This window comes from Manis javanica, chromosome 7 (genome assembly GCF_040802235.1).
Source record: "Manis javanica isolate MJ-LG chromosome 7, MJ_LKY, whole genome shotgun sequence".
Lineage (NCBI taxonomy): Eukaryota > Metazoa > Chordata > Mammalia > Pholidota > Manidae > Manis > Manis javanica.
The window spans coordinates 2919397-2945452 of NC_133162.1; the positions used below are offsets into that span (position 1 = coordinate 2919397).

Below are 26056 nucleotides of genomic sequence, written 5' to 3' on the forward strand. Positions count from 1 at the left end.
CACGCGAGGGCTGTTCGGGAACCACTCAGCTGGGTAAGGAGTGGACACAGATCAAAGCCCCAGTGAAGTCATCTATGAGGTGAGCCCACTCACATCCTGGGAAAAACGCCCTGCCTGCGGCCCCTGTTTCTAGAAGAGAAAGGCTGTGACCCCACTGGGCCCTACAACTCCCCGTGAAGGCCTGCCTCCAGGTTTCCCGACAGCGTCGAGCACACCAAGACTTCCCGTGTTTGTACGATTACAGATTTCCTTCTTCTGGCACAAAGGAGTAGATTCGCTAGGGCACCGCATCCCCACACAGCCACGCGACGCGGAGAGTGAGGGTGGGCTTGACACTTTTGCTCCTAATGGGGAAAAGGGGCCGGAGAACATGGTGACCCTCTGCAAAACTCAGTCTCCTGTGCGGCCACGGGCACTATTTCATTGTAAATGTGGCTCCGTGAAAACAAGTATTATTTCTGAATCTTTGTCTTGGGCCCTGGAATGGGAGAGTGCAGTGTGCTTGCTGGTCGAGCTGCTACACAGGGCCAGCTGTCACACGCTTGTGGGTCTCTGTGTCAGCGTTCAAAGGGCCACATGCCAGATGGACGTGGAAACCCGATCGGTGAGGCGGACCCAGGGCTGAGGCCAAAGAACTCAGCTCTCTTGTTTCAACGTTTCTTTTTTTTTGGAAAATATTTTTGTATTTCTTTGTGCCTTTCCTTTCCCTCCTGGCCTCCCCGGGCTGCGGCGGCTCGGGCGGTCTGCACTGGCCTCCCACGCCGGCCTCTGCAGAGCTTATCCTTGGAGTGGTGCACGGCCACGCCAGTGGGAAGCTCGGGGCATGCATCAAGCCTGTTCCGACAGGGCCCGGGAAGTCCCGGGACACAGAAAACAGGATGCAGTTTCATACTGCACAAGGGCATGCCCGAAGAGGTGGTGCCAGGCCTCTCGGAGATGCAGGGTCACCTCGGATGGCTTTGGCTGGTGAGTCCCTGGCCACATGTGGCTGAACCTGCTGGGGGCTCAGCCCGTGATGGCTGTGTGCCTGGGGCTGGCCCTGGCTCAGAGCTGCTCAGGGGATCTGGAGATCACAGTGGGGGGCCCCATCATGTGGGGACCCACACTTCCCTGGACGAGGAGTCAGCCTGTGCGTAGCGCGTGTGGGTCGCGTGGGGCATCGGGAGCATCATGAGGGTCTGGCAGCAGGCTCAACGGCACTGTGTGCTCTGTGGGACAAGGAGCTGATGGGAGACTTCCACCCTGCCGCCTGCCTGCACAGCCATCCGTAAGCAGACGTGGTGGCTGGGGGTCTCTGAAGCGCAGCCCAGTGCACTGCTATGGTGCCCTCTATTGGAAAGCACTCAAAGTCCACGTCCAGGCCAACAAGTCTGGGAGCAGCTACGTTTAAGAACCACAGTTTTCTGTTCTGCTCAGGGCAGAGAAGAAAGGCGGTATGATGACCTTGGTGACCATCAGGGAGCCAAGCATTTTCCTTGGAAGTTAGAACACGACTGCCTCACAGCCCCCAAATGCAAAGTGTACCCCCCGACTGCCCCCCACAACTTCCCAACACATCAGACACAGAATCGGCCTCTCTGATCTCACACTGAGATGCCAAACAATGGTGCACGTAGGAACTACAGCGCGCAGGCGGCTTGAGAGCAGGAGGCAATGGGCAACAGTCACATCGCTTGGAGGGAAAAGGTCCAGAATTGATTTGGCTGATGTAAGAAAAGGAGATGGATTGTGAACTGGTGGGAAAAGCCTGAGGTTCACTCGCGTTAGGTCCCTATTCTTTTGTTGGTGTTAAGGTAAAACGAGATGTAAAACACACCCAAGCTGTGCTCATCATGAGGCTGTATTTTTATCCAGGCTTCTGGTGACACGCAAACCACTTGAGCTTCCCTTCTGTGGTTTGTACTGTCATAGGGACCCTTGACAAAAATACAGCTTTCTACTGTGCAGTTGGGTACAGTTTATTTTCTCCATATAGCACATGTTCTATTTTATTTATCCACATGCCTGCTACAAGTTTCCCTTACGCTTTTCAGATAGTTAATTATAAAGCTAAAGTGACATGATAACAAAGTACAGAGTGCAGTGCACGGCACATGTTGGAAATACTCCCCACTGCCATCAGTGACATAAGCTGACCCATGTCCATGTGTGACCTCTGACTTATAGGCTCAATTTTGGGGTGCCAGGAGGGAGAAATCTATGTCCCTCATCACCTTCTGTCCAGTGTGTGGCAGTCCAGGAATGGCAGGAGAGAAGCTGGGGCCTGGGGAGACCCCATACCTCAGAAGGGTGCCGTTTCAACCAAATTTGTTTTCCTAAATCATTTGGCAAGTGATTATTTCCTATTATCAATATGACCCCAAATGGGTGCATCAGCTTTTGTGGCACTTGGAAAAACGAAGGTAGAAAAGCACCCGTTTCCACGGCCTTCCACTTTTCTTCAGCCCAGCCTCCTTATCAGCCAAGAAAAAAAGGGGACGCCTCTGGGGCAAGGCAGCTTTTCAGGGGGACAAACCCAAAGCAGCCTGGGGTGGCCCTGCAGCTCTGGGGGTCAGGGCCTGGTGGGCTCCAGCTGGCTCCAGGGGCAGCCATGCACCCCCTGTGGGTGCCAGATGCGTCCTTCTTCCAGGGCAGTGGCCCTTGTACCTGACGGCCCCCAGCCTGCTCATCCCTGTTCTAACAGACAAGTGCAACGTAGCAGCATGAGGGAAGGGAGCAGGCCACACACACACGGCCCGTCTCTGGAGCGCACCCTGCTGTAAAATGCAAGAACAAAAAGGAGCAGACACATGGCATCCCCCAGACATATCCAGCTAGTTTAATACAGCAGTGCACCCCCATTCCAATTCCCACTGCTGGGCATCGATGCATCACTCAAACACTCGCTCCTACTGCAAACACTCAATTTCGGCCAGCAGGCTGGGGGCTGGTGGTGCCCCCCAGGTCCCGGAGCCAGGCTCTGGCTGGATGAGAGTCCCCTCTGTGGGCCGGCCTCCCCACCGGGCTGCCTTCATGGGCCAGAAGCCACTCCTTTGCGTCTAGTCCTCCGGAGTAGTTGCCCAGAGCCCCGCTGCTGCAGACCACCCGATGGCACGGGATGAGGATGGGGACCTGGAAAACATGGACGCCATCGGTCTGGGCTCTGGAGAAACGAAGGCTTTTGGGGTCAGGAGCCAGGCTCTGTTCACAACTGGCCCAGGGCCCACCTAGTGAGGGCTCTGTCACCTGCGGGCTGTTGGCGAGGGCGGGCTGGGTGAAGCCCCAAGACAGCTCTGCCTCGGAGCTGCTTGCCCTCAGTCCCTGAGGGTCTCCGAGTGGGCTGGGGAGGGGCACAGTACCCCAAGGCCTTTTTTAGGGAATCCCTTTATACCAAGATTCAGAAGGAGAAAACCTACTTTCATCTGGTAAATCATTTATGATGTACACTTAACAAAATTTAAAATTATATCTCCAAGTTATGGGTGGTATGTAAATTCTCACATTTTGAGACGTAGCAGGGAAGCTCAGGGTGTCCTGCACTTGCACAGGCCACTGACTCATGGTCTGGCAGACGGGCTGTGGGCTGGTGCATCCCACGTCAGCTTTGGTAAGTAAAGCCTTATTGGGACAGAGTGTCTGTAGCTGCTTTTGCAAACCCTAAAATATTCACTACCAGTCCTTTACGGAAAAGGCTACCTAGCCTATTTTACCTTGTGGCCCTGGCCGGCAGCTCGCTTCCCTGGTCTCTGGACACTCGGGAAGTGTAAGCAGCCCCAGCTCCTGTCTGTCCCACCTAAGAAGAAGCCTCTGTCCCTTGTGGACACCTGGGGTGGGCCGGCCAGACAGCTCTCCCACCCATCCCCCAGGACTCCAGACCTAGGCTGAACCCATCCTTGCTTCTCTCATGGGGTGCTGGGACCCTCCCCTAGGACACCCCCCGCCGCCCCAAATAGCCTCTCACCTCTGGAGATAAACTGAGTAGTTAGGTGCCTTAATCACAGAGCTACTCTGCTAGAGTGAGGCTGCTTTCTGATAAAAACAAACCCAACACCGTCCCACCAAGAGAAGCCGACTGGTGGTCCAAGGCCCTCACAGGGACCTGGCTCTCTGCACCCAGGGCCGTGCCAAGTGCTCCAGTCTGGCTCTGCAGCTCACCTGCTCTGCGAGTCCCAGAGGAGGGCAGGCTGCCCACAGCTGGCAGCACGAGGGCCCAGACCGCAGGCAGGTCTCGCCCCCGACACCGACGCCCTGGGACCGAGGGCCCAACGGAGCACCACCCGGGGTCCTGCTGGCTTCTGAGACCCGGGCAGTCCAGCCCTGCTGGAGGTCTAACTCTGGTGGGAATTCCTGGGAAACCTGCCGTGGCCACGCTGCCTCTCCACCTACTTTTTATCCTGACGAAGCTGATATCCTAACGTCCCTTATCCATTTCTCGGTCTGCTCAGACTACAAGAGGGAGAGAGGGATGTGGCTCGCAGTCTGTGTACCGCAGTGGGCAGGAGGCGCCACAGGCTGCTGCCCCCCTCTTGGGCAGCCAGGGGACACGACCAAGAGCTCACCCAGAGCACCAGGGATGGCCACATGCCTGGGGCTGCCAAACATGAGTGGCATGCCTCATTCCCACCACAGGGACTTGGGGGGGTCAACGGCCACTTTGCTCGAAGACCCCAACAAGCAGTCCCTCAGAGGCTGAGGATACATGTCTCTGTAGGGCTCTGCAGGAGGGCATGTGCCCTGGGGCCCCAGCAGAGCTCAGCCTCCTCTGACAAGGGGGCTGCCCACGGACCCTGGGAGAGCAGCTGCCAGGGGGCATGGCCACAGGAGCTGGGGCAGCAGGCAGGAGGGGCCAGGGTGGGGAGGGGGCCAAGGATCCTCAGTGGACCCCACTTGGGGAGGGTACACAGGAGGCACCTGGGGGCCACTCAGCATGCCGGCCCTCCCCACCCCGCATCCGCACACCTGCTATCCCCCTGGCCCCTCACAAATGGTCACCTTGCCCCAGCTGTCCTGTGGCTCCCAGGCCTTGAAGGCTGGGCCTTTCCCAGGCCACCATGTGTGCGGCTGCAGCGCGTCTTCCCATCTCCCCCCACTCAGCTCACAGCTCCACAGCGGGGTCCTCCTCTCAGCCCCCCCGAACCTCCAGATGGACGGCTGGATGAGGACCAGCCGGGTGAGATCCCAGAGAGCGGCTGAGCCCGCGCCCGGACCTCCCCTCTGCTTCTAGGCGCCCCTGGCCACCCGTCTGTCTCGGCTGCCCGGAGTGTCCCTTTGTGAGCCCCAGGCTGCACCTGTCCAGCCTCGGTGCTCAGTGCCATTGGGGAGAGTGTGCTCTGCGCCCAACAGGGACACCATGGCATCATGCCCTCCAAGCCCCAGGCCGGGCACGCCGAACTTAGGCCCCAGTAAGTCTCTTGCCCAAGTTCACACAGCTATTTAGAGGCAACAAAGAGATTCCAAGCCAGCAGAAGCAGAGCCCAGTGTCCACGCTCCTTCCCACCCCGAGAACTGCTGGGGGCCTGGGGTGCTGGCCAGCCCCAGCAGGTAAGCTGGCTTGAGGGGCAGGAAGCTGACGGTCCCCCACATCACCAAGCAGTCCTGGTTTTGACTGGCAGTTGGGGTTGCCACGGTAACGTGTGTTCCCCAGTGACCAGCACAGAGATGGGGAGAGGGTGGACTCCCTCTGCTGCAGTTGGCTGGGATGAGAAGTAACGCCACGCCGCGCCCCGCACACAGCGCGGAGCTCCCAGCTTCCTGGGAGGAGTAACAGGGACACCTCGGGTGGGATGTTTCCTCTGATCGAGGTCATCGCCGGAGCAATACTCGCATCAACAACCGCTGTGAGGACACGATCAGATAATGCACAGGTCAAGTTTTTTGACTGATAAAGAGGCAGCCATTTAATTCAATTTAGTTTTACATACATTTAGGCACCACTTCAATTTTTCTATCTAACAGCAGATTTCATGAACGAACTTTCATTTTCTTCTCTCCTTCCAACAAGCTATGAAATTATGAAAGTGGGTGATACAAATTCTTTTCTGTGTGCCATCAGATAACAGGGCTGCTGCCATGGAATATCAATTTTAATGACAGCCATGACCAGTCTTAGTCTTGGGCACACAGTGATGGAGAACAGGTGGCTTACCAATTATGCACTGTTTTTACCACTGGAAATGGGGAACCCTGTTTCTGTTAGTGTTAATTTTGGTGGTGGGTTTCAGACTATTAAAATAATGAAACCTGCTAAAATTTATTGGGGCCCTAAGGACATTTCAAAGGATGCATGCCCTCTATGCCCTCTCCTTTAAAGTCTGTGCTGCATAAAATGTAATTTTTATCAATAACCAAGCAGCTCATAATATCACAGCTGCATTGAAATCTTCATGCTGTGAAATCTAATTCATCCAATACATGAACCCATCACTTACACAGACCCTTTCTCAAATGCTATAAAACTTCCAAACCCATAGATTTGTCTCCAACAAAAATAACACGAAGGGGCCTTTCAATCAATAATGGAATCCCTCTGATTCTGGTGCTGGCTGAATATTTTTTCCGACTTCGCCTTTGTTCTTGTGGGTAGCAGCCCACATGGGAAAGAGCTTGTTTTCACTCGCGGCCTCATCAATACCTAAATCCTGGTGAACAAGTGACACCGAGAAGCTGTAATCAATAGCTCCCTGTGCGTTTTTTCCTTCTGGTCAGATGGTTCAGCCCCACTGACAGCCCTGACACTTAGAACATGATGCTAAATCTTTATCAACAGCCATCTGGGTGACCCGCAGAACAAGGCTCGGGGGGTCATTAGCGCTCATGGCAATCTGTGAATAAACTAACTCCTCAGGAATGCGTTTGTTCAGAAAGAAGTGGGGCGACTCTCTGTGCAACATATTGATTGCCTCTGAACTGCGTTTAGCAAATTCTGTCTGAGGATGAGCACAAGGGTGCTTTGTGGGGAAGGGCCGCGAGGTGCCTCCCATCCGATCTCCCAGAACGTGGGCCTCCTCCATGCTGGGTGGGGGCCAGCACCTTCCAGAAGCCTGCCAGACCTTCCGAGTTGGGCTAATGAGTCCTTCGTGGAAAACTTTGGAAAAATCAAGAGCCCAGTGAAGACCATAGTTTACCCCAGGGGTGGGAGGAGAGCTCACACCAACTGCAAACACGGTGACACGGACCAGCATGTGTTCACATTGATGGCAAGTCACCAAGCCACCTATGGAATTAACGCGCAGTGAGCTTTGCGCTGTTCTGCAACATGCCAGGGCCATTTTTCACTCTCCTCCCTGAAACGCCCAATTGTTCTCTCCAGACTGAACAGAGAAATGTCTTCAGTGAGTAAGACTCAGTGGTGCGCCATCAGTGCCGGAGCCCACTGGTTCTGTGGCAGGACCCCTGTGTCCAGCACCGGGCACGGGGGCACCCGTGAGGGATGACAAAGCCAGTTGTGGTCCAGCCCACGACCAGGAACCCCTTCTCCCCCAGGGTCCTGGCTCACCTGTTCTCTCGACCCACTTTGCGGGGATCCTCTGAGGTACGTGCAGCGCCCAGCTACAGAGGAACGTCCATGGAAGGCCACGGAGGGCTCGCGGCCACCAGGCTGCCTCAGCACGGGAAGAGGGGCACGCACCCACACAGCCCTTTTGCCGAGCGGGTCTCACTGCCGCTCTTGACTTTGGCAGGCGACAGTGATGTCAATACATGGACTTTATGGAATTAGAGCTTTAAGCCCTGGGAGATCCTATTTTATAAATTTCAGTGACTGAGGCCATGTTTGAACAGAGGTGCTCATAGAGATTAATGGCAGGAGAAGACAGTCATGCTGGTCGCAGAACAGTAAATGTTTCCGAATATTGCCACAAGCACGGTGGCTGGGCAGCGATGGCATCCCCACTGCAGAGTGAGGACGAGTGGGCGTCACGGAGGCAGGTGAGGGGCTGCACACCTGCACGGGGTGGTTAGCGGGGCTCTCCCCGCAGGACCGGGGCTGCTGCACAGCATGTGCGCATGCAGAGGAGCCCGAGCTTGCGAGGGGAAAGGAACTCCCTCCCCAACCCAGAGGGCATGAGCAACAGGGACCTGGCCTGCAGTGGGGATGAACCAGGGACAAAACGACAGTCTTCAGAGAACATGTGAATGTGGGAGGACGGGGGGCAATCCACGAGAGCATCAGCGCGCTCCTCACACGGCATCACATGGGGCTGTGTCTTCGTCTCGTGCCCAGCTGACCTGCTCAGAATGGAGTCACAGCCTAGGACAGGGCGGCCTTCCAGAGGAAGACAAAGCTGGTGTTTTATTAGGAAACATAAAAAATCACATCCAGAAACTTGGAGAATCATGCTGCACGTGGCTTAGTGCGCCTGCACCGTGCAGCACGCTGCGGTGGTGTGGCGGGCACGGTGCGTCAGAGCAAAACAGGTGCCACTTGAGATGCCAACGGGCCACCAGCCATCATCACCGAGAACTCAGGACATGCAAGGCGGGGGTGATGTGTCGCCCACTGCTCCTGCAATTCGTGATATTTCACTACGGCAGAAAACCCTTCTCCAGACTCGAGCACAGTAAGATGGTGGGATCCGCTACAAACCTACAGGAGCTGCTTCTTGAAGAAAGACAATGCAGCTTTGTTCACAAGGCTACGTCACGGCCAGCTCCCAGAGACGCCGGGCTCTGCTCTCGGGCTGCCGGAGCGACTGGCAGGAGCAGCCGACTGTGGCAAGTGGCTATGCTCCCCGGCGAGCAGGGATGGAAACAGTTTTGAAAACATCGGTAAAGGCATGACAACTGCTTAAAAAGTGGGGCCTGAGTCAGTGCCTTCCCATCCCACAGTGGGGGAATCCTATTTGTTCTCCCCAGGAGGCTGGCACTCTTCTCTCAGACCAGAGACTTCTCGTGGCTTTGGGGAGAAGCCATTCCTGATGCGAGAGCAGGCCATCGGCGGGCACTGGAGGGGCGAACGAGAACGGGCCCATTCCAGGGGCCTCCCGGCAGCTGGGCGCCCCTCCTGCCCTCATGCAGGGGCCACAGTTGGGCATGGCCTTGGCCCACGTCACAGCCTCTCCCCCCGCTTGTGCTGACTTCCTTCCTGAGACCCGGAGGCTTGCAGCTGTGTGTGTGTGTGACCATGGAGCGAAGGTGCCCCTGTCTTCCTGGGACCACAGGCACGAAGCCCCCGCACGGTGGCCCAGCCCTGCCCTTTGGGGAGCATGGCTTCATGTGGTTTGCGAGCGCTGTTCTCAGCCAGGCCTGCCTACAGACACACATGAGGGACAAGGACAGGAGGGAGCCTGCGGCTGGAGCCACACCTGGGGACACAGGCCTGGACGCGATGAACTATCCCTGGCCCCGAGGTGAGCTCAGGTGACAGGTCTCAGCGCTAACACACAGGCCTGGGGGGGAAGGACCTTGGGCCGGAGCCTGGCTCCCAGGAGACGGGCTGCGTCTGGGGCCCTCTGAGACCTAAGCTGCTGGGTGGGTCTTTTGGCCTGTTGTTCCCACTGTACCCCCGGCCCCGAGAAGCGTGGCTGGCCTACACCAGGCCCCTGGCACCCCAGGGGCTGTGCCAATGAGCCAGTGTGCACCCACCGCTGCTCTAGGTCCATCCCCCTCCGTGCTCCTTGTGAAAAGGGGCTCCTGTGGCTCTGACGTGCATGGGGAGGTGGTGCCTTTCAGTGGTGTGTGGGAAAGCTTCCTTACTCCCTTTCCAAAAACAGGGGTACACAGCCCTACGGTGCCACCTGCACCTCTTCCAGGGCCCCCATCACCACCGCTGCCTCACCTCCCACCTGGCGCACTTGGGCTGCCTTGGGAAGTCGCTTAAGTCCAATGGCCCGGGGCCCACCACCGCCAGCAGCCAGGCTGCTGTCCTCATCCCCGAACTCACAGGATTGCTCCTCATTGCTCCTCCCACTGCCCGCGCTGCCTTGGGGCTGCCTGCCAGGGCTGCTAATTGCTGGTAAGAAACCGTTTCTCCGAATTTCACGACCTTCAGCAGCTTCCATAACACCTGCCTGGTGAATGAGTCTGAAAGGAAGAATTCAGAATGACGTTATTTGGACAAATGGCTCCAACAGCTTGGATACAAGGAGCCGCCAGTCCCCAAAGAGAAAACGCATCAACAGAAATAGGTGTTACACTCGATTAAAACACAGCCTGCACACATCGTTCCTGCCGTCCCGCCGCCTGGAGGAACAGGAGGCCCTTCCCAGGCACACCCCCCCGGGCCGCCACTTCCTCCGGTCTCCCCCGCCTTCCCCGCAGGACTGCGTGGTGCTCCCGGTGCGCAGGCGTGCACACTGAGCAGGCAGCTCAATCGACAGGCACAGAAGGCCCTGCCTGCCCACTGACTTCACAGCCTTTAGCACTGCTGGGTTGTTTCCAACTTCAGTTGGGACACAGGAAAACGCAGCCCCAGGTTGGGCTGGGGTAAATGCTAGCTGTCCACAGCCAGCAGTGAGCAGGCTCAGAATGCCAAACACCCCGGCTCGGGGGTGGGGGGTTGGGGGGGTACCGGTGGTGATCTTGGCTCCTGGCATCTGTAACAAACAGGGCTGCAGAAACAAAATAACTTTATAGTTAACTGGCTATCCACATCCAGTTGCATTAGCTCTTCAGCCTGCTGCAGGGATGGACGGGTGAGGGCAGGGGAACATTCTCTCCCCGCCTCCGCGTTTTACAGCCATTTCCTGGGTGTGGAGTTGGCGGGAGGTAAGCCTGGCACAGGAAGGAGCCGGTCTGAATCAATACCTATCGTCTTTCCAAAGGGCTCACAGGGCTCAGGAGCTCTGGACAGAGAGCTGCGTCTCCACGTCGGGGGGCCCTGGGCCTCGGCGCAGGGTTTCCTGGTGGCAACAAAGGGAAGGCTTCCAAGGGCAGGGGTGGGTTCTGCAGTGTGTCTGTGATGGCACTACTTACACAGGGTGCCAGGCTGGCAAAGTGCAATTGAGTTCTTAAAGGAAACACCAGCCTTACATGTGTGTTAAATAATAAAAATCACTTCTTAACTGAAGGGAATGGTAATCACTTCACTGGAAAAAAAATCTGTTTAGTCTTTATTATAACATTAAGCAAATTAAACATCAGCATAATCCAGGTGATACTAGAGAAGGGTCATCGAAGAAATTAACTTTGTTGTTCATTAATTTACATGGATTAGTCGAGGGCAAAAAGATAGCAAATGTGCTCTAGTTTCTTATGATATAATTTCAAACTGTACACCATTTGTGGCAGGAGGGTGACTTTGGGGTTAATCAGACTGATTTGTCCTTTAATTGCTTTCTATTCAAAGAAAATTCATTAGATAATGTTCTCTTCAAAATTCATGAATCAATTTAACTGAAGAAACCACATTAACAGCTTTGAGTTCATTAACACATGCAGTTGTGTTCTTGGCTGATGGCTGGGAGGGTGTCCTTAGGCAAACAGACTGTTTACTGGGATTTCTTTAGAAACGGTTTTGAAATCAAACTGTTAATCACTATTATTGTTGCTGCTCTTATGACTAACTCAAAAAAAAAGAAAAAAGAAAAAAAAAGGAAACTAAAGGAAATCGAGGTGGGCTGGTGATAACTTGGAGAAGGAGACCCAGGGACAGCGATGGTGGAAGAGACAATACAAGCTGCAGGGCGATGCTGCAGGACACGGAGGCTGGTTTCCCGCCTTCCTCCGGGAGCACAGAGTTGTGGGCTTTTGTTTTCTGTGTTTTGACCCAGAGAGAGGATGCTGCCCGGGTTTCCCAGAACCGCCTAGAACATCCCTAAGCCTGGAGAGACAATGAGCGGAGCGTGTGCACGCTTAACTGGAGCTCAGAAGTCCAGAGCAAGCGTGGCACCGTGCCAGCGCCGTGAGCCGAGCGCCAGCCTTGGGACTGCTCTGACGAATGACTGCCAAATTACTGAGCACCTTTCTTTCCAAGTGTAAAAGTATTGTATAATAAAACAATTATACATCCATATATGAGAACAGAGTTTATCCAACATTTTCAGCTTCACTGTCAGTTTTTCATGGGAAACCATTTCTTACCTGGTGCATACTAGGCAATATACGAGGAAAAATAGCTCAAAGAATGCAGTATTTAGCAACCAAGCACATCGTTTTATATATGTATCTGGGAGCTCCATTTCGCCTTGTAGGGAGCAAATGCATTAATTAGCTTAAGTGGCTCTCGGAGACGGAGCCCTTGACACTAACCTGTGAGGAGGCAGAAGTAGGAAAGCGCTCTCGTTCTGAGGAGGGGCTGACACTTTCAGTTGTTAAATATCATTCTAAAATGTACCAAAACCTGCTCATAAAAATTAATATACCTCGATGTGACAAATGTATTTTCTAGACGCTGGGATGACCACATAAGCCTAGTGGCTGGCCCAGCATTCCAGGTGGCCGGAGGGGCAGCCCTGAGAACGGCACCCCTCTCCCCCTTAGGGGTCCTCCCCGAAGAGCCAGCTGCAACCCCAGGGCTGTGCGGAGGCCAGTCCCGGATGGTCCTTCCCTTCACCCTGTCCTCACCCTCTCTCTGCTCTGCGGCTGGCCACGGGCTGGGATTACACCGCAGGGCCCATGTGGCTCTGCCGGACGCCAACCTGCTTCTCAGCGCCCCTGCGTTGGAAGGATGTGGCCCTTTCCACTTCAGCGTGGGGGGTTCGAACACATCCACCATAACCACCGAAATCCTCCACCAGGGCCGTCCGTCACCAGCCTCCTGCAGTTTTCCAACATGGGCAGTGAGGGGATGTTGTTCCGTGTCACAGACACCAGGGTTTTATGTGAGCTGTGCTCACGCTTGTGTGGGAATGGGATCAGGGCAGCCTGTCTCTGTGGACTTGCTTGCTTGCACCATGCCCATGGGGGCACCCATGCAGTCACACCCCAGAGCAGGGCCGTAGCACCCAGCCAGGGGCTGAGGCACACCCAGCACGAGTCACTTCCTTCCCCCGGGCCTCTGACTCCTCCCCAGTGATAAACCCCAACCCAAGAGCTCGCTGCACAAACACTTCCTGCACCTGCCACAGGCTTGCAGCACATCTCGCCAACAGCAGGGCAGTGGGGCCGGTTCTGAGACCAGAGCTCAGACCCAACGCCTCTTCCCCAGGGAGGGAGCACCACACCTCCACGTTCTTGGGTTGGAGTCACTCTCCTGGGATGACCTGTGCTGTGGGGCACCGTGTTCTAGGAAGGGCTGTCCCTTGGCTGCCCAGGGCTGCCCTCTGCACTGCCAGGCTGCAGAGAGGGCCATGCTCCGGCGCTCCTGGAGCCCAAGAGCCCAGCTGTCCTCTGGGCCCTGCCAAGGGGGTGTCTTGCTTCCCGTCTTGGGGTTGGGAAGGGTGCTGCCAGCAAAGACTTCACTGGCCCCATCCCTGGGCACAGAGGGTAGTGCCCGAGCTCCTGCAGGCTTTCCCCTGCCATAGCACCAAATTCCTGGTACTCCTGGCACGCGTCACAGCCACCTGACAGTTTCCAGCTTCCCAAGGGCTTCTTCCTTCTGGGACTTGCCTGTTGACCTGGGAGGTTTCTCATCTGGGGGATCTAGAGGCAAGTGTTGACACTGTGTCAAAGGCCAGCAGAGCTAACCTGACCATTAAAGCAGCCAGGATACACTTCCCATGAGCGAGCCTGGGAGAAAAAAACCCCAACTTGGAAGGAAAGGGCTCCTGGTTCCAGGTAAAGTTGGCACACTCCACCCAGTTTCCTACTGAATGCCTTAACAAAGCCTGGGCAGAATGCCGACAGCTATTTGAGGGCTGCAGGAAGTAAATCATAGGCATCCTGGAGAGGGAGACAAGAATCTGAGGAGATGCTGCACTGATGCATGAGTGCTACCCCCCACCCCCCAATCCCCAGCCCGGACTTCCTGCAGCCTGGACCCGGGAGGCACCGCTGGTGCAAACACAGCACCTGGCGGCTCTCACTCACCTGGGGGGGAAGGAGAGCCTTCCGATGCTCAGAGCGTGCAGGGATCAACCCTCTGGCATCACCTCTGAGCCCTGATGCCCCAGCCCCCAAACAGTCCTGAGGGGTGGGGGTGGCAGTGGGGGGGGAGGCACAGAAACCTCAATCTCTTTCTGACGGGAAGGGCTGTGGTCCCCAGCGGTGGGCAGACCTGGCTGTTTTTTGCTGTCTCCTCACTGCTCAGCCCCAGATGCAGGTGCAGTCACAGAAGTCTGTGAACAGTGGGGTACAGAAACCCAAATTTATGGCAGGAGGCCCTAAAAGGGGTCCCCGAGACCTGGAAAGTACCAGGGAAATTGTGGAGAAAGAGGAGTTTGGGAAAGCACACCACCCAGTTGCTTATATGTGCCTGTACTCACTGCGGAGCTGAGCACGTGTGGCTCTGACCCTGAACTGAAGACCTTGAGAAATGGCATAAAGGTTACTGAGGCCACTGCCAGCTCCCAGACCAGCCACTGAGTGATGCACAGGAGGGCAGATCTGAAAAGGACCGTGGAGGCTGAAAAAAAAATGGGATGAACACTGAAACTACCACCTGCGGAAGCCTGGCCACACTTACGGCTGAATTCAGCCAAGTCAAGTGTCTCAAACAAAAATGTTACTGTTATCCACTGATGTATACAGACTGGGTCTCAGAACGTCGTATTCAAAAGGATCAGGATACAATCGAAAAATTGCCCAGCATTTGAAGAATCAGGGAAACTCCATCTCACCTGGGGAAAGATCGTCAACAAATGCCAAGGCACACTTGGCACAGAAATTGGGATCACCTGACAACTTTTCCCTCCAGCTTTTGGGGTATAACCAAAAAACAGCATTTTAAGATACATAAGTGTAAACATGATGATTTGATATGTGTCATCTGGCTTTTTTTTAGGTATCACTGATATACAATCTTACAAAGGTTTCACATGAGCAACATTGTGGTTACTACAGTCACCCAGATTATCAAGTCCCCCCACACCCCACTGCAGTCACTGTCCGTCAGTGTAAGATGCCACAGAGTCACTATTTGTCTCTACTAGTCTTCTCCAGGCTGTACTGCCTTCCCTGTGACCCCCCTATATTGTGTGTGTTAGTCATAATGCCCTTTAATCCCCTTCTCCCACCCTCCCCACCCCCTTCCCTTTGGTAACCATTACTCCCTTCTCGGAGTCTGTGAGTCTGCTGCTGTTTTGCTCCTTCATTTTTGCTTTGTTCTTATACTCCACAAATGACTGAAATCATTTGGTACTTGTCTTTCTCTGCCTGGCTTATTTCACTGAGCATAATACCCTCCAGCTCCATCCATGTTGTTGCAAATGGTAGGATGTGTTTTCTTCTTATGGCTGAATAGTTTTCCATTGTGTATATGCACCACATCTTCTTTATCCATTCATCTGCTGATGGACACTTAGGTTGCTTCCATATCTTGGCTATTGTAAATAGTGCTGCAATAAACATAGGGGTGCATATGTCTTCTTGAATCTGGGATCTTGCTTTCTTTGGGTAAATTTCTAGGAGTGGAATTCCCAGGTCAAATGGTATTTCTATTTTTAGTTTTCTGAGGAACCTCCATACTGCTTTCCATAACGGTTGAACTAATTTACATTCCCACCAGCAGTGCAGGAGGGTTTCTCTTTTTCCACATCCTTGCCAGCGTTGTTTCTTGTCTTTTGCATATTCACCATCCTAACTGGTGTGAGGGGATATCTCATTGTGGTTTTAATTTGCATTTCCCTGATAATTAGTGATGTGATGTCATCTGACAACTTTAAAAGATCTATAATAAAAATGCTACAAGAAGAAAAAATATTCCCGAAGCAAATGAGAAGACACAAAGTTTCAAAGATATGTAAGTTACAAAGAAGAATCAAATAGAAAAATTCATATGGAAAATACAATAACCAAAATTTAAAAACTGTCATGCATGGTCTCACTAGCACAATGGAAATGCCAAAGGAAAGAGTCAGTGAAATGGAAGACAAGTCAATAGAAATGATCTAATCTGGAAAACAGGAAAAAAAACGTTGAAAGCAAGTAACAGATAACCAGAGAGAGCCATGGGGACGCAGGGGACAAAGCCAGAAGGTCTGACAGTCCTGTCCCTGGAGTTCCGGAAGGAGAGGAAAAACAGGGTGGTGTCAGAAAAGAGTATTTGGAGAAATAATGGCTAAAACATTTCCAAACCTGGCAAAAGATATACAAATACAGATTTGAGAAGCCTAACAAACTGCAAATAGGACACACCCAAGAAATTCACTCCCAGACTTATGATGAAGCTGCTGAAATGTAACAACAAAGAAAGAAATCTTGAGAACTGGAGAAGAATGATGCATTATTTACAGGGGAACAAGAGTGAGAATGACAGTGGAATTCTCATTAGACAACACGGAGGCCAGAAGGGAGTGAAATAGCAAATTTAAAGTGCTGGAAGAAAAGAGCTATCAACTCCGAATTCTATATGCAGTTAAAAACAAACAAACAAACAAACCCTTCAGTAATGAGGTTAAAATAAAGACATTTTCAGATTGAAAACAAAGATCATACATTGCCAACAGACCTGAGTTAAAAGAATTGCTAAAGGAAGCTCTTCAGTGAGAAGGGAAGTGATACCAGAGGGAAGCTTGGAACTGTAACAATAAAGGCAGAACAAAAGAAATGTAACTATCGGCTAAATATCACAGACTCATCTTCTGTTGAGTTCTTTAAAATATGTTTGATGATTGAAAGCAAAACCATGACATTGTCAAATAAGATTTCCAATGTATGTAGGTGTAAAACACAAGACACTGTAGCACAGATGAAAAGTTAAAGGATGTATACTGGACGAGGTCCCTACATTCACCCTGAAGGCATTAGATACTGATTCCAACCTGACTGTCAAAGTATTTAAATAGTGTAATTACTAAAGCAATTAGATAAACTATGAAGAGAAAAATATAGTGAAAACAATAACAAATACACTAAAATACTAAAAACAAAGTTAAAATGGCCAAAAAGGTGGCAGGAAAGGAGAAAGAGAAATGAAAAACAGAGGGAAAAGACAGAAAATATTATGTAAAAATAAAATAATAGAACAAATGAGATGAACAATAAAATGAAATAAAAATCAAGTTTAGATCTAATGCCAATCACATTAATACTTACATCAAATGTAAACAAACAAAAAAAGTCTAATTACACCAATGGAAAGATAAGAGTGTATCAGAATGGACTAAAAAAAATTAGCCAAGTATATGCTGTCTAAAAATAAATTAACTTTAAATAACAGAAATAGTTGGGTTAAAAGCAAAAGGATGGAAAGATATATACCACATAAATACCGATCTAAATAAAGTTAAAATCAGAGAATGTGGACTTAAGAGCAAAGAAAATTTCCAGGGCTAAAAAGGAACGTCACCACATCATGATTTGAGGCCGAATCGTGAACCGGACACGCTGGCACTAATAAAGGCTCGTGTGCCTGACGCTGAGCTCCCGGTACGGGAGGTGAAACTGACAGAGCCCAAAGGGAGATGAGCTGAATCCCCGGTTACATTTGGAGGCTTGGTAACTGAAAGAAATAGCTGACAGAAAACTAAGGTAGATACAAACACATCATCGACTACCTGATTTTAACTGAGATTTATATAACACTGTACCTGAAATCAGAAAAATCATTCTTTCAAATACACACAGAGCGTTGACCTAATAAGCTTTAACAAATTAAAATCATTGAAATCATGAGTTATATTCTTGATCATCATGGATTTAGGCTAGACAATAATAGCAGAAATATAAAAGGAAAACATTTAGACAGTAAATAAGCTACTTCTAAATAATCCATGGTCACAGAGGAAGTCTTCAGGGAAACTTATAAAATACAATGAACTGAATGAAACTGAAAATATCGCACATAACCATTTATGAGACTCAGCTAAGGCAATATTTAGGGGGAAGTTTATAGTATTAAATACTTATTTTAGAAAACAAGGGTCTCAAATGAATAATCTGTGGTTCCAACTTAGGCAGCCCATGAAACTGACAATGGGAAAATGAGAGAGTGAAATACATGAAATCCAAACTGGGTTCTTTGGCAAGAGCGATAAAAGTGATAAATTTCTAGCAAGACTGATAAAGAATGAGAGAGGAAACAAATGACCAACACAGGGGATGAAAGGGGATGTTACTAGAGGCATCACAGATATTAAATGTATAATAGTGTTCCTCAAATAATTTGCACAATATTCAACACAGATGAAACACACCAACTTATCAAAAACTACGAACTACCATAACTCATCCAAGATGACACAGACAACTGAATAGTCCTGTAACTATCAAAGAATTTGAATTCATAGTTTAAGCTCTCCTGAAATCACTAAGATCAGATAATCTCACCAGTAAATTCTACTAAACATTTAAAGAAAACATACATCAACTCAGCATCATCTTTTCCAGAAAACAGAAGAGGGAAAAATTTCCAAGGCGTTTTATGAGAATTACTTCAACATCAAAAATCATAAAAAGACAAAATCCAAAAGTACAGATGAATATTTCTCATGGACACACATGGAAAAACTCTCAACAAAGTACTGGCAAATCAAACCCAGCAATATAGAAAAAGACAGGAAAATTAAGTGCAGTTTGTCTCAGGAATGCAAGGTTGACTCAATGTTTGAAAAACGAATCTACATATAAAGCTACAGTAATCAAGACAAAGTGTATTGGTGAGAGGATATGCGAATCAGTGGAATAGAACAGAAGCAGAGCCACTCAAACGGGAGCAAAGGCAATTCAATGGAAAAAGGACAGACTTCCCAACAATTAGTGCTGGAGCAACTGGACAGCCACATGCAAAAAATGTGAATCTAGACAGAACATGCATCTTTTGAAAAAACTAACTCAAAATGCAGACTTAAATCTGAAAGGCAAAACTAGAAAACTTCTAGAAGATATCAAAGGGGAAAAAATCCAGGTGACCCTGGGTTTGGGGAAGAGTTTTAGACACAGCATGATCCACAGAAGAGAGACAGAAAAAGGTAAGTCGGACTCTATTAAAATGAGTTTCTGCTCTGTGAAAGATGCTGTTAAGATACCAAAAGGAAAAGCCACAGGCTGAAAGGAAACATTTGCAGAACCCATGTCTGATAAAGGACCTGTGTCCACAGTATAAAAACAAACTGGTTAAAAATAATAAGAAAACCCGATCATAAAACAGGCCAAAGATCTGAATGGACAGCTGACCAAAGCAGACACACAGGTTACGCGGAAGCATACGAAAAGCTATTTAACATAACTTGTCAGTAGAGAATTATAGACTGAAACAATGAGATGTGAATACACACCTATTAGAATAGAAAAAAAGAACCCCAAACAAAACCCTTGGCAGTACCAACTGCTGGTGAGAATGTGCAGCAATAGGGAATCTCATTCACCACTGATGAAAACGCAAAGTGTCACAGCTACCTTGGAAGAAAGTTTGGCAGTTCCTTACAAAGCTAGACAGAGGCTTACCACATGAAAGAGCAACTGCACTCCTAAGCATTTACTTAACTGATCTGAAAATTTAAGGCTATAGAGAAACCTGCACATGAATATTTACAGCAGCTTTATTCACTTTTTGCTAAAAACTGGAATCAACACAAGATGCCCTCCAATAAGTAAATAGAAGAACTATGGACCATCAAACAATGGAATAATATTCAGCCATACAAAGAGTAAGTGATCAAGAAACAAAAAGATACAGAGGTATCCTAAATGTATATTGAGAAATGAAAGAAATAAGTCTAAAAAGGTTACATGCTATATGACCCCAACCATATGACATTTTAGAAAAGGAAAAACAACCGAGATGGAAAAAAAACCTTGTATGCAATGTATGCAAATTAACAAGAACAACACAAATTTTGGGAGGTTGGAGGATCCCAGACGGGAATGAGGACTGTGACAAGAAAATCTAACTGTACTGTAAACATATGAGTGACTCCACTGAAATGGGTGGGAGAAATGTGGTGACCTGAGGAACTCTGGAAAAGAGTGGGGTCTGTGACATTATAGGCAAAAGCAGCGAATATGCACATTGCACTCTAACTGATAAAGCTGTTTCCCTCGGAGTACATGTTAAAAATTCTGGTCCTGCTGCGCAGTATACTGGACTTCGACAATTAAGTGAATGCTGGTAGAAGGTGGGAGCTAGTTTCTTACTTTGGAGTGGGAGTTCGCAGATCAGCAAGGGTAGGAGGCTAGAACGATCCCTGCAATAACAGATTAGACTTGCAGGCATCAGTAGGAATTCATGTTTAACGTGATGGAGGTAAAGATCAAGGTCAACATCAACAGTGGTAAGTCGTAATGACAGCACTACTACTTCTGCGGCTTTCCTCTCACAACCCCATAGCCACAATCCAACATGAGAAAAGCATCATATGATTTCCAGTAAAGGGACATGCTACAAAACTTAAGCAATTATTCCTGAAACTTTCAAGGTCATCTAAAACAAGGAAAATCTGAGAAAATTATGTCACAGCTAAGAGGAGTCTAAGGAGATATCATGATCAAATGTCATATGGTATCCTAAATAGGATCCTTGAACAGAAAAAGGTTATTAGGTTGAACTTAAGGAAATCTGAATAAAGTATGAATTCAAGCTAATAATAAGATCAACACTGGTTCCCTGATTATAACAAATATATTTCACTATGTAAGATGTCAATTACAGGGCAAAATGGGTGTTGGGTATCAGGGACTCTCTGCATTAACTACTCAATTTTTTTTCTATAGACCTAAAACTGTTCTGAAATAAAGTCTATAAAAATGAACTAATATGATCCACCATACTAACAACCTAATGAAGAAAAGTACATAGTTTTATCAATGGAGGCAGAAAAAAATGATCAAAATTCAATGACCACTGATAAAAACTCTCATCTGTCTAGGAAGGAATAAAAGGCAACATTCTCAACCTGATAAAGATATTGAGAAAAAGCCCTAGAGCCAACACCATGCTTAATTGTGAAAAGGTGAATGCTTTTCCCTGAAGATTGAGAAGATGTTTTCTCCTATTCAAAAAGTTTGTTTGATTTGGAAAGAGATCTCTATCAACAGAGATTGTTGATAGAGATTTCCCATCTCTATCAACTAGGATGTTTTCTTCTATTCAACAGCATAGTGGAAGTTCCAGCCATTGCAATAAAGCAAGAAAAGAAAACAAAATTCATACATTTTGGAAATAAATAAATAAAACTCTATTTACAGTCAACATGATTATCTATGGGAAAATACCCAGGAAAATCTACAAGAAAAAAAAATCTTAGAACTAATAAGGGAGTTTAGCAAGGTCTCTAGATACAAGGTCAACACACAAAAATCACAGTTTTATGTCACTGATAATAGCTCCAACCAAAATGAAATACAAAGATATAAACCTAACAAATTATAAATAGATCTTTATGTTGGAAATGACAAAATGCTGATGAAAGATATCAAACAATACCTATATAGTTTGAGAAACATCCAAGTTCATGGATGGGAAGTCTCAATATTATATAGATTTCAGTTCTCCACAAATTGGTCTATAGACTTATTTCCATTGCAGTAAAAATCCCAGGGGGATTTATTGTATAGACAAATTGATTTTAAAAAAAAAGGAACTTTAATAGTCAAAACATTTTTATAAAGGCAAAAAAAGTTGAAGAAATCACACTGACAGGTTTTAAGACTTACTTTGCTGTTATAGTAACCAAGATAATGTGGAATTTGTAAACAGATAAAAATATATTGACAGAACCTAATAGAGATTTCCAAAAGAGACCCATACAAATATGTCCAAATGGTTTCTGACAAAGGTGCAAAGGCATTTCAATAGAAAAACTGTATTATTTTTAAAAAGAGGCATTGGAAAACTGGATATCCACATGCAAAACATTGAACCATGACCTAAATCTCATACCTTATAAACAAACTATGTACAAACATTAATTCAAAATAGACCATGTATCTAACTAAATGTAAAACCTTAAACTAAAAACACTCTAGAAGAAAATACAGGAAAAAAATCTTTGTGACCTGGAGTGAGGCAAACAGTTCTTAGACGTGTCATCAGAAGCAAATCTATAAATTAAAAAATAAACAAACTGGACTTCATCAAAATGAAAAAAACAAACAAACCCCAAAACAAATTGATTTGTGAGTCAGTTTAAGAGACTAAAAGACAAGTTACAGACCAGGAGAAAATACTTAGAAATAACATATCCAACAAAGGACTTTGATCCACAATACAAAGAAATCTCTAAACATACCAGTAAGAAAACAAACTATCTAATTAAAAAATGGGCAAAGACTCGAACTGACAGCTCGTCAACAAGGATATATGGATGTTGAGGAAGCACATGAAAAGTTGTTCAACACAAGTAACCATTAGGGAAATGCAAATAAACAACAAGACGAGAGAGCCTTACAGTTCTGTTAGAATGGCTGTAATAAAAAAATAAACAAATGAAGGCCCATCTCTACAGTGGAATGCAACAATTAAAAGGAATAAACTACAGATACAGCAATTTGGATGACTCTCAAAGGCATTAAGCTGACAGAAGCCAGGCTCAAAGGTTAAACACTGTCTAAGTGCAATTCCATGACATTCTCAGCAACCATAACCTATGCCCAAGGAGAACAGATCGGTGGTTGCCAAGGGTCAGGGGCGGGGGTGACTCCAAAAGGGCAGGAGGGAGGTTTTAGGGTGAGTGTCTTGATTAGGGTGGTGGTGGCAGAAATCCACACATGCATTAAAATTCACAGAGCTCTGTATATTACCAAAGGTCGACTTCACTATGTTCATTTAAAAAACAAATTATAAATAGAGGGAAACACATTTTCTAGTCATCTTTTCTTTAATCAAATAGCTTTCACCCCAAAGTTCAAGATGCCTGTTTTAAAGCAGAGTCCAGGTCACATTCTCTGCCAAACATTTCCCCTTGGCGAGGCCCCCTCACCTGCCGTCGCTCACCTGCTGTGCTATGCGGGCCCCTTCCCCACCGAGCTCCCTGAGAACAAGGTCCTGCCTTAGGGGTCTCCGTGCCAGCAGTCGGCGCTGTGGCTGGCCCAGTGAGTGCCTTGCCTCCTGGGCGAACAAAGGGCGGGTGAGTCTAAGACCAGGCCTGGTCTTCCCTGCACATGAAAGATGGCACCATGCAGTGGGAAGGGGGGCTGCGGGGGTTTCCCTTCCACGGGGGGCGGAGCAGTACAGTTTTCTCTAAGAGTAACCAGGGCCTTGAGCTGACTACCTGGGCATCAACCTGCCAAGCTGGACTCAGGTGCTAGTGCAGTTCTTGGAGGTGGGCATGGCCCCAGGGCCAACGGGAGGCTGTTCAACCTTGTGTGCATGGCTGGGGACTCGGTTCTACAGAGGTGCACAGTCCTGACCTAAGTACTGAGATGGACAGGGTGGAGGGGGGACCTGCAGCCCAGGAGGAAGAGCTGTGCTGGCCACAGCAGGCTGCACCCCATCCTCCCCGCAGGATGCTGGGCAGCGGGCTGGTGCCAGCTGATGGGCCAGAGCAGGTCACCCAGCCCTGATTGGGCCCAGCATGGCAAGTGTGCACTGGGGGGCCTTTATCAATACAAACGAGCCCCCTGGGGATCAAGGGGCCCCATGGAGATGACCCTCAGCCCTGGCCTCATGCTGTCCTTGAAGCTTCTCCCAACAGTGGGAGGGACTGCCTAGAGCCGCCTCGTGAGCAGCCAGGCCCCTTCCCTATGCTCCAACGTGCGTATTACACGGTGCTGCGAAATGTGACGCTGTGTGAGTGATAACAACTGGATTCACTTCAACATGTTAGCTGTGGCCCCCACAGCCCCCAGGTAGCAGAGAAAAAGAGTTTACAGACGGTCACTGCAAAGGTTTGGAGTCAACAGTGTGTTCATTTAACACCCACCCTCCGTGTCAGACTAAATGAACTAAACATGCATAGCTGAGTGTGTCAGATGGGTGCACGCGAGGGCATGAGCTTCCCACAGCGGGACAGTACATGTGAGTGTGGTGCACATGACCATCTGCTGAGGAATCTGCCTGCTGCCCAGTGTGCCCAGGCTGGGCAGCACCGGGGGGTGGGGCTCACTCCTGAGACTCTGGGGGACACTTCCACTCACGACACGTGCTGCACTGGGAGGCCGTGGGGGACACAGCCCGAGTCAGCCTTTATTTCTAGCACATTATGGAACGGGCTGTATAAAACTACAGCCACGGACGGTGCGCACTCATGTGACACCCCCCCCCCCCCAGGGCAAGAAGCTGGTGGGGGACGATGGGGCTGTGGCTGGAGAAGGCAGGGTTCCGAAGAGAGAACACGACCTCCAGACGGCAAGCGGGACGATGGCCGGGCAGGCTGTGGCCTTTTCGGAGGCCGGCATGGAAAGGCTCCAAGCCAGCAGCACCACAGGCGGCCTGACACCCTGTCATTCACTGCCTTTCCAAGGGCTCAAGAGCTCGGGCTGCTCCCAGTGGAGACACTGGCGCTGTAGCTTCTCAGTCCTGTGTGGAACTCCGTGACCCCAGGCGGTGCTGAGAGCCTGGGTCACAGGCACAGAGAGGAGACCCCGGCCAGCAGCACCTGGCAGCCCTACGAGCAAGCCTGCAACACATTTTCAGCTACGGTGGAGCTACTGAACCACAAAGGCAGAAGTCATGGCCCATGGCCCACTAACCTTAAAGGTGGGAAAGGCACCTGGCTCCCCCAGAGCCTGTGTTCACAGAAATCCTCAGGGGCAGCGGGCCCCTGGGGCATGGCTCTGCGTTCTCAGGCAGATCGGGGGAAGGCCACACACTAGGCGGCGGGCCTGGCCCCCGGCCCTCAGCCTCCAGCTTCACGTCCACCTTCCCAGCCACCGCCCCGACCCAAAGTGCCCTGAGCTCTTAGGAGCCTATCGCTGATCTTCTTGGAGTCCTAATACCCGACCTGCAAAGCTGGCACCCCTGTTCTCATGGACAGACGTCAGAAGCCAAGGCTCTGGGTCTGAGCCACGGCCTGACCACGGTCCACTGCTGGGTGCCTCGGACCCCCAGCCACTGCTCTCGGGCTGAAGGCAGGACCCAGGCCCATGCCCTGCTGCCCGTGTGGGTTTCGGTAATGGGTGCATCTGTCTGCATCCCAGACCCAAGTTCAGTGGCTCTGCTCTGAGGCCTGTTCTAGACCACTCACTCTTCCTGCCCCCAGCTGCCTCTGAGCGAAGAGCGAACTTGGGAGGGCGGCACAGAGGGCAGTCCCTGTGGCTCCAGACACAAACGTGGCTGCCTGAAGGTGCTCATCCCAGGACGGAATGCTTCCGTGATGGACAGGCCAGGAGCACCTCCCTGTCCCCAAATGGAGACTCTAGGGCTGCACCTCAGAGACTCTCCCACAAAACAAAGCCCAGCCAGACACAGCACTGTCTCTGGCACAACACCCACCATGGCCCAGGTGGCAGACCTTTTAAAGCTTCCCTGCCCCAGCTGGGGGTAAATCTCTCAGGATGGGCTGCACCCAGATGGCCCCACCCCCACCGCTCTGCTTTAAGACAAGCCCACAGAGTCCTTGGGGACAAAGAACTTCGGGGAAGCGCTGCCCCTCTAAACACATGCTCGGCTACTTCTCTGGCACTGTCCCCTGGGCTGGCTGACAAGGCTTCAGGGAGGGCTGTTATTCTGTGGTCTCAGCTCGCCTGGGTCCAGAACTTGGTCTGCTGGCCTCATGTCAAGTGCAGAGAAGGTCTCATTTTGGATCACTTTCCGAAAGTCAAACCCATCCTTGGGAAAGAAAGTTTTGCCGACAGCGTTCCAAAGCACCGACCACGGCTCTTGGTCAGTGAGAGCTCAGTAAATGCCCGTAAGTTGTACACGGCGCCAGGGTCGAAGCCCGTTCCAAAGAGAAGTTTCTCCAATGTTCAGAGCAATGTTGCAGAGGCACGGTCATGAGCGCTATTATGAAGATTCATTTAGAAATTTTGGTAAATTTGCTTAGAAGTCAATGATGGTCATAACCAGTGATAACATTTATTGAACATTTACTGTGTACCAGGCACCGTGCCACGTGCCTTCCCAGATTAATCCTCAAGAGCCCCATGACTCTGCTGCTGTCACCTGCTTCATAGGTGAGACACCCCTGGGCTTAGAGATGGAGGCTATTCAAGGCACACATGGGGG

At 49.9% G+C, this 26056-nt stretch overlaps 1 protein-coding gene across 5 annotated transcripts in view; it reads right to left on the bottom strand.

Moving 5' to 3' along the window:
* Positions 1-2797: 2797 nt before the first annotated feature.
* Positions 2798-26056, bottom strand: part of MGMT (O-6-methylguanine-DNA methyltransferase) — a 252852-nt gene continuing 229593 nt past the window's right edge. For 3 of the 5 annotated variants that reach the window (XM_037011745.2, XM_073240119.1, XM_037011741.2), the window contains exons 4-5: positions 9860-9999; positions 2798-3111 (exon numbers count right to left, since the gene is read on the bottom strand). In XM_037011745.2, coding sequence (XP_036867640.2) covers positions 2902-3111; positions 9860-9999 — 350 coding nt within the window. In that variant the 3' untranslated portion in view covers positions 2798-2901. Of the gene's footprint in view, positions 3112-8250; positions 8483-9859; positions 10000-26056 lie in introns of those variants that run through there. The other 2 variants (XM_073240120.1, XM_073240121.1) reach the window with 2 other exon arrangements.